Genomic DNA, 9,394 nt, shown 5'->3' on the forward strand with positions numbered 1-9,394 from the left:
ATATATATATATATATGAAAGAATGATAACACAGTTTTTGGGAATATAATAAGGCATACGGCCAGATCATGAAACATCTATCTACTGTTGTGGTTGCGTGTTGTGATTACACCTGTTGTTGCTATCAACAGATGTAATCCAAAACTAAACTACAAATCAAAACCTTCGCCATCTACAACATGACTACAACCACTGCCAAAAATACCCCCTGTATAAAGTATAATTGGAGTTTCTTTATTCTTTTTTTTCTACCTAAAATACTGCCTGTACTTATATGTAGTATATGAACAACTCTATCCCTTACATGTGGATGAGACTTAAACTACAATTCCAAACACACTTTAATTAAAAAAGTTGAACTTTATTAAAATATCTTAAAGACATAGCCATGTCACATACACATCTTCTTGTACACCACTGTCTTATTCACATCAGTAATAATTTCTAAAGTGTAAGGGAAGTGTTAGGGACACAAGCAAGACATTTTAAAGCAGACAAAATAAAAAGGAGTAACTTTCACATTACTATAGTTCATAGATACATTGTTCCCCAGTTCACTTCAACTGGAGTCTATAAATTAAAAACCAAAGTGAAGCTAAGTCACAAAATGTTTAGGAAAGCCTGCAGTCGGACAAGTCTTCATGGCCATTGCCCGTATGGAGAGGCATTTTTGATGGAATAATTAAAAGTGAAATTAATTCACACAATGGCAGAGCAAAACCCCCAGTGTTAATTTTTAGTCATTTTCTGAGAGAACACTCAATGAGAAAAGTATTTACAGACTATTCCTGCTGGCATTCCAAGACAATCTAATGTTTATCAGCTGTCTGAGTCAGCTGGGATCAATAGTCTGACATGCAATAAATCTCAAAGCAACATACAATTAATGTTATGACGAATGCTCACAGGGTACTTGACTTTTTCCAGTTAGTCATGTGACAAGATTAACTTGGAGAAAAAAATACTTCAGATCAGCATGCGTGTATCAAGTATTCCTTTTGTATGACTGAAATGTAGCATCTTCTCTCCTACTGTCGTCAGGACTCTATAAAATATTAACTGCAAAAATACTTTGATTAGAATGTGATTTAACCAAAAATATGACGTTTTCATTTAATGGTGATGGTATGTCAAACAAAACTTTCCTAAACTCTTAATAATTTCACAATGTGTTGCCTCAAAGCCAGCCTAAATCTCACAAACCCATTTTCTTTACAGCTTTAGTCTGGAAAGTTTAAAATGAAGCATGCAACAGCATTAATACATATAATGAAATGAAATTCCTGATGACCGCCCACAGTGAGCAAGGTGAAAACTGTGACTTGGCTTTTCAAGGTTAGAAAAACACGTTGGTCTGTTAAAAGCACCTATTGGACATATTACTTGTTTTAGTATTCTAAAACATTTATTTAATATAATGTAAAATCTTAGATAGAGATTTTACAGTAGTGTTAGATCTTTAGGTCAGAAAAAGCGTCAAAGATATCTAGGTTAACGTCATATCTTGAATTTAAATTTCTTCTTACTACTTATAGCACCAAAATGCTTATTTGTTGTGTTTTAAACTAATAGATACAGAAAGTTTTAAGCAGGCCTGTTGGCTTGTGGCTGTGTGTGTGTTGGTTCAATGTAGTTTGTGTAGTTTCATTCATCTAGGTAGTACAGCGTCAGGTCAAAATGAAACAATAAATTGGACTGTTGCTGTAGAGGCGTTGATGCTTCTCCACACATTCAAGGGGTTACATCAGTTCTACTGGAATTACGTCACCTGTGGAAAGGACATTCAGAGGGAACCTCACCTTTGGTGTGTTCTCAACAGGTTGCCTAAGTCAGGATATTTCTCACTTATAGTCCCATTGTCAAGGCCTCAGTATGCTTCAAAGAAAGGGTTTGTCGGATTTATCAACGTCATCTGAAGCCACCTTTCTGATGACTGGATCGAAGGCTGTGCTGAATAACTTGGACAAACACGTCCACTTTATACAGTGATTGGCCAAATGTGTGCACGTGTAAAAGTAGAACTTATTTATCAAGGTCTTCCATCACTTTGCTTGTGAACATCTGAGTGTAACACCATCAATGCCTTTAAAGAGAGAATGTCGTAAAGTGTGTCCCGTTTTCCCCATTTGTGCGAGTCAACATGCCTTGACTACAACGTGATTCAAGAGACACAAGGTTGTTGGCAAGAGATCAGGGTGGCAGCATGATGCTGCCACAAGGCTACGACTGCTTTTCACCGTGCCTTTCATTGAGTATATTTATAACTAGTAGAAACATTGATTTTAGACGTGCTCAGACAAACTAGTTTGTTTGAAGCATATTGAGGCCTTCGCACCCCTTTTCAGGCGTTTTTTCATCAAATCATGTGACAATAACTTTTATGTAAAACTTCCTGCAGACGTTTAAATGCCTGGTTCTCCCCACCAGTCAGTAGAACTGAAGAAGGCCACAGGTGAGAAACTCCTTCAGTTCTACACCTTCAGTCCAGTGAGTGGTTTCATTTCGACCTGACAATGTCACAAGTTGTTTGTAGGTTTGCTGAAGTTATAACATTGACACCTTTACCCCCACCATGGGACCAGTGCCCCAAAATCCAGAACATCACGGTATCCCCCCAGCACTCTGTTGTGGGAAAACTGTTCCATCGGCAACAAGGGCGCTTCAGTAAAGTTTCTGCCTCCTCAGCGGTACCGTCCGACAGGCAGGACCTTCATACAGGTGAAGCTGTCAGGGTACTTAGACAGCACCACGGGGTTGCCATCCAAACGGACCTCACTGAGGCTTGGTCGTAGGTAGTAGGTGTCATTGGACCTGCAGAAGGTATTCACGCTGACCTCTGTGATGTTGTTGTTCTGCAGGAAATGGAAACAGTGTTGAGAAGGTAACAGAGTGAATAGCTGGTGAAATAACAATCCTCAGGATCAGGTAAAAATATTGACTAAAATCTCACTTGGTAAGTTTTAGCAAAAAGTAATTTCATTTGTTTTAAATTAACTCTAGAACACAAAAACTTCTCATTTCTGAAGTCCTTTTTATTTGTGTATATTTTAGCAGTAAAATACAAACCTGTAAATGTATGATCCGAACGCTGTCAGGAATCTGTGGAACAGCTTCCAGCTGGTTGTCGGCAAGGAACAGGTTGATCAGCTTGGTCATTTTCTGTTGAAGAAACAAATTCACACCATTGACACCCTGTAGTTTCAGTTGAGTTGCAGTATACACAGCATGCTTGGCTATAAACCAGATATACTTAGGGAATAGTAAAGTTGTGAATATGACTTATTTGGATCTCTTAACATTTGGGGAAATATGCTTTTTTGTTTTCCTTTTGTGATTGAGATGAACAGATCGATATCTGAAGCTGGAGTCATGATGTGGTGAGTTACCATAGCAAAAAAGACTCATTAATTATTTTCTTTCATTTCTTTAATCTGCACACAAACATAAATGTCAAAACAACAGTTTGCGGTTTTTAGGGGGAGTTAGGAGCTGCAACTCTTTCGTGTTAAAGAACAGCTAAGTGTAGTGACTGTGTGCACCTTCCTGAAGTCTTGTCATCACATTAAAGTTGCCAGGCATGGTACCATTGTTCCTGTACAGAGACTCACCAACCGTATCTGGCAACCGGTACTATAGCTGAAGGGAAGGAATTACTGTCAAGAAAGAATTTAAACATGTAACTCCCCCTAAAACCACAAACTTCTCATCTCACTCTTGGGATAAAGAAAATGAGCATATATCCTAAAATGTTGAATTGTTTAACTAACTAATGTAAGTGTTCCAAGTGTTTCTGTAATGGTTTTCTATAATATGTTGCACAGTAACCTAAAGTGAAGTTGAATAGTTTCTTGTAGTAAGTTAATATTTGCGCAGAGAAGAGATTCACAGGACACCGTACAGGATTTGGACAGTCTGCCATCATCTTCAGCATTACACTGCTGGTTCACTGTCAGTTTGGCTATATCATTGAAGCTTTTGTTAATTCGTCTGTATCTCTCTGAAGATCACTGATAGACAAACAGTTCTCTTCATTTTTAAAAAGCCTTGATTTGCCCCATCCTTTAGATCTGACTGCGATATTCCTAATTGAAATATTTGGGAGAGGTGATGATGTGTGTACCTTGAAAGCATTAGCTTTGACACCCTTGGTTTTGAGGAGGTTGTTGTTGGCGTTGAAGGATGTGAGTTTGGCAGGGAGCATTGGAAGTTTGACCAGTCTGTTTTCAGCCAGGGACAATTCCTCTAGCAAGGCTAGCTTAGAGAATGCCCCATCTTCAATCTCTGAGATCAGGTTCCCCGTCAGATCGATCCTCTTCAGGGTCACTGTTGATAGATGGGGGGGAAAAAAATGTTATTGCAGCCGTTTTAGACGTCTCACATTTTTAATTCCACTATATTAAAGGGAAACTTTGCCGATTTTCAACCAGCTTTGCATCATTACAAGGTGGGTAGTACCAGACAGGTGACACATTAAAGGAACCAACATAAAGTGTGGTAGTAAGGGGCATTTAGAAAAGCCTCAGTGCTCCTTGGCATTATTTCTAATGCAAGTCTGTGGAACTCTGCTGAACACCAACACCATTCTTCCCGAAGATATACCCTCATTTGGTGTTTTGATGAAAGCGCTGTCTAACATTATAGCCCTAAATCTCCCATAGGTGTTCAATTGGTTTTGGACTGCGAAGGCCATAGGATATAACTCACATCATTTTCATACTTCAAACCATTCAGTGACCCCTCGTACCCCACGGATTGGGGAATTGTCATCCAAGAAGAGAAATGTTTCATCATAGATTAAAGGTGATCACTCAGAACAACTTACTGTTGGTTTGCAGTGACCCTTCCCTCTAAGTTGACCCAAACCATGTCAGCAAAATTACCCCCACAACATAACAGAGCCACTGGATCCCCTCACTGTAGGGGTCAAGCATTCCCTCTCTATGTGGCGACGGGCTGTTCTTGCTCACACAGTCTTATCACATCGTGCAGTGACACTCACACACCAGCATCACAATCATCAAATGTGTGCTTTCAACCACAACCAACCCTATTTACTGATGTCTTTCCAAAAGCTCTAAATGCAGATGTCACTTTTGTGACTGTTCCTAATGAAACACAAGCCAGTCAAGTAGTTTTTGTTACTGAAGCTCCTGCCTCAACAATAATTGCCTGCTTAGCCTTTTTATACATGCCACAGAGCATGAGTGCATGTTAATTGCTTGGTATCATTCGGAGCACCTGTGTGAAAGCGTATGCATTTCTAATGTTCCGTTACTCATTTATTTACGTCTGTCTGTCAAATTGTTCTCCCATTATTATTGTCCCTATGCAGACGATTGTAGTCCAGCAAAAAGATTTCTTGCAGTGTAATACTTTTCAGTGACCAAGACATAGACCAGATAACCAGCTAAATTGTTTGAACAAGACCCTATTAAGAGGGGCATCCCTAAAAATTTTATTGTAAATGAATGTTTGTGAACTAGAGTTTCTTTGGGTTTATCAATACAATTGACAAAGTGCAGCCAATCAAGTGAGTTTGGCATTATAACTGTTTTCATATGTTGATTAGTAGTGAAGACTAGTAAACTGGTCTTCACCTGTAAAAGTGGTAGAGTGCTCCTTCAACACAAATTACTACAGGGGCATTTTCTAAATAATAAAATGCAGTATTAAAAAAAGATTTAAATCAGGAAATATCTAATCAAAGAACATGACCAAGAATCTGACGAAGCCCTCACCACCAACTTTCAGTCTTTGACAGTGGCAGGACAAACTCGGCTGAACAATCAACAGGTTGTGATCCAGACTTACCAATGTCAGCAAAGTCTTTGGTGCTGATCTTTTTGATCTTGTTGAAGCGAGCATACAGGTAGGCTGTCTCTTTAGGCAGGGTGGGAACACTGGTCATGTCTGGACTGACCTCCTCACAGTACACTGAACCAGTCAGACACACACACAGTAGGCAGGTTGGCAGATCTGCAACACAGAGGCATCACACAAACATCAAGCCATCTTCAGAATGAAGCTCTAGAGTGTTGTTTAAATTTATATCAATGGGCACCTACTGCAGGCAGGATGGAAAGCTTTGACTGACATTTGACAAAATATGTCTTGTCTGACCAACCAAACCCCAAATATATCCACTTTATCACATAAGACAAAAAAACCAAAAGAATCTGTGAAAATTTGAGAAGATTGAAACTGGGTATGTTTTTAAATGGCTTTTTGGAAAATGACTTTAACAATAAATTGACTAATCAGTTAGTTGGCTCATCAGCTTTAATTAGTTTCATATGACACAACAGAATACCGAACAATTCAACAATCAAACCCATATTTTTTACCTGTGTAGTTTGAAAGAATTTTATGGTAAAAAAATAAAAATTCTGATAGCAAATAGCAAACCGTCTTATATGCTTTTACTACATATCTTCTTTAACTCTTTATGTAGGAGTCAGTTATCCCTAGTTCACCTGCCGCTAGTTCAAAACATGCAGCAGCGAGGCCAGCCAAGAACTCAGCCTTGGTCCATGGGACGCCAGCTCTACCATGTGAGAAACCAAGGAGCCCCAAGGAGAGTTATTTATTTGCATGGACTGGCTCCAGCTTACATTTCCAATATCCTCAGTTCTTGTTCTACTTTCAGACCCCTCAGATCAATAATTCCTATCATTCCATGTTCCCAGTCAAAATTCAAAGGTGACTGAACTTTTTACATTGATTCTCCCAGATTATTAAACAGTAGATCCCTCACTGTCAGGTCTTTAACATCTATCACAACTTTTAAATACTGGCTAAAGACCCACCCTTTTTCTACAAATCTCTAAATCTCTTTGTAGCACTTTGGTCAACACTGTAAATAGGTCTGACTTTTCTTGACTTGATCTGATTATAACTAAGATGGTTTGGTTATACTTCCAAGTTTTCCATACTCTATAATTTGACCCTCTATTTAAAATTGTGGTGGTTACTTATTTTAATGTGCAAAAGTAGCTTATTCTAGATCTTGTCACCCCAGAACCTAAAGGAACAGGTATTCATGTTGGTTATAAACTTTGGTAAGCACAAATCGGCCACACTAGTCTGATGGGTAGGAGTTCCCCAAACGTCGTCTTTGAGATAGATATTACGTAACACACTTTAAACTGGCGAGTAGTTTTAAACTCTGTCTATAATTAAAATTTGATGTTCTTCTGTGGTGCTCATAAGTTAAACAGATCTTTCTCTTACCAGTGGCATCTCCTCCCTCTGAGATTGGGCTGTCATCAGGTTCATCACCAAGAGGCAGCGCCCTCTGCAGGAGAAAACATGGCCTGTTCATATACCGGCCAGCTCGTTTGCTAGTGCAAAACATTGATACTGCCAGGGTTAGGAGGTCAGTTTTGGAAATATAAGCACATTGCACTGTGTCACATTTGTATTACCAATTAAAGATGGAAAGAAATCATATAAATATCTGCATTGTGCTTGGCTTAACCTGGAGTCTAGCATGTAAAAAATAAAATACAAAATTAACTGTTCTTCAGCCAGTGCACTTAAACAAGGTGGTCAGGTTTTGGTTAGGTTTGATTTTAATGGTTGAACTCAATAAAATTACACTAACAGCTTGACAATTTTCTCTCACAGCCGCAGGCATGTAGACCGGGATTATTTGGAAAATACACTAATGATGATCGTGGCAATATTAAATCTTGGATTAAGGGTGTGAATGTAATGTAACGTAAGTGTAATCATTGGAGATTAAGAACTTCTGTTGGGTTTAATAAATAAAGGCTAAGTAAGCATTCAGACCCAAAAAGCCCCACAAGAGTCTGGGATAGTGGCGCTGTGTTGCTTTAACTACAGGTGAGAAGAGCAAATACAGTCCAACATGTCCAGTTTCAGTAACAGATCCATGAGTTCTCACCCCAAAACACTGTTCAGCAGTTTATAATACTGTGAGCCAGAAGTTTTCAAACAGACTTTTCATAATAATCACTTTTCCACAATATCCAGATGATCAGTAGAATTACACCATTACAAAATATTTTACCAGGAATGTGTGCTTGGATGTATTTGATTGGGCCAATGCTGTGTGTTTTTGCAAGATGTTTCCACAAAAGTTTATTCTGTTCATTCAGAGTCGAAGCCTCTGTATTGAACACAGTGGTCTGATGGAAATGAATGAGGAGGCTGCGACTTGTGACACAGTACTGCGGTTAGTCTGTTCAGTGCCCTCATTATCAACAATCTGGAGCAGATTCCCAGACTATACTAGCTGGCAGATCTTTTTGTAGCAGTCCACATCATATTCCACAGCTGGTTACTGCTGACGACTGTCCGCAGCTTTAACTGATAAGGTAATTATTGGTGAGCTGCAGTGTTGAACATTGTTGCTTTTTTTAGTTTTCCATTCTTGTCCAGAGTGATGACTAACACTGCTCCTCTTGATATTCAGCTGTTGATAAGTAACCATGCCTGGTTCATGTTTTCATTAGTGTCTTTGTACTTACAGTGACCCATGTGCAGGCTTCGTAAAGTGAAGCCGGTGTAATATTGTGGTGATGTAATGTAGGAGCCAATGAGAATCAGGTTGGTTTGTGCTTAGCCCCTGACCCCAGAAGCCTTTAGAAGCCTACTTTTGTGATAAATTTCGTCCGTCAGCCTGAGGAGTTTTGGGCCTGTAAACAGCTCCTGGCAAATTAAAATCTTTGAACTGTGGTTGACGGGTAAGAGATCACCAGTACGTTCGCCACTGAAGCTCATGAATCTGAGGGCTTTTCAACCAGAGAAGGGAACTAATCTGCTACCAGTAAAGTGATAAAAGTTATAATCCTACATCCATGTTGGTCTAATGGTTGGTTAGTTTATCCTCCACCATTGAGTGGGTTTAGTCCGTTTAAGTGGCCGTAACCAATCAGTGTCCCTGAAAAAAATACCAACCCTGCTGTTGAGTCTCTGAACTAAAACATCTAAAGCCCTAAAACAAGTCAAAGGAAGAAAACAGAATTTTCCACAATGCAGATTAAAAAGTTAGCCTAAACGAAGCTTGTGGTTAATTGTAGCAGCAGTAAGGTATGAGTGCTGTCCCTGAAGGGTCTGGCACTGACAGGGTCTTGTATGAAAAACAGCTGGTCTCAAATTAAGTTTTTACTCATTAAAACTGAAGTTATGTTTCATAGCCATATTCTTATTTCATTCCCTCTCATTCTCTGGGTTGTTTGTGGGTTTTTCACTCCCTGCGAGAGATTCCCGAAGGGCAAACCAGACCAGACTCTGGTTTTATTTCATCCAAATATTTCTTGAAGAGGTTTGTGTGGTTAGTTGAGGGTTAGTGTGGTCAATTCAGGGTTTGGGTTGACTGGTGGAAGAACAAGTTAGACACAGCAAGGTGTGTTTGTGTGTTTGTGTGTTT

At 39.2% G+C, this 9,394-nt stretch overlaps 2 protein-coding genes across 2 annotated transcripts in view; one reads left to right on the forward strand and one right to left on the reverse strand.

Moving 5' to 3' along the window:
- The window catches only part of cenpp (centromere protein P), an 88,964-nt gene that overhangs the window by 13,316 nt on the left and 66,254 nt on the right, over positions 1–9,394 (forward strand). The window lies entirely within an intron of this gene.
- Positions 341–9,394, reverse strand: part of ogna (osteoglycin, paralog a) — a 9,957-nt gene continuing 903 nt past the window's right edge. The window contains exons 2-6 of the mRNA XM_035662388.1: positions 7,231–7,294; positions 5,812–5,976; positions 4,121–4,323; positions 3,067–3,159; positions 341–2,852 (exon numbers count right to left, since the gene is read on the reverse strand). Of these exons, the coding sequence (XP_035518281.1) occupies positions 2,682–2,852; positions 3,067–3,159; positions 4,121–4,323; positions 5,812–5,976; positions 7,231–7,294 (696 nt within the window). The 3' untranslated portion in view covers positions 341–2,681. The remainder of the gene's footprint in view (positions 2,853–3,066; positions 3,160–4,120; positions 4,324–5,811; positions 5,977–7,230; positions 7,295–9,394) is intronic.

The sequence above is a fragment of the Morone saxatilis genome, unplaced genomic scaffold (genome assembly GCF_004916995.1).
Source record: "Morone saxatilis isolate NCDOM2014 unplaced genomic scaffold, NCSU_SB_2.0 Contig18, whole genome shotgun sequence".
In the NCBI taxonomy this organism is placed as follows: domain Eukaryota; kingdom Metazoa; phylum Chordata; class Actinopteri; family Moronidae; genus Morone; species Morone saxatilis.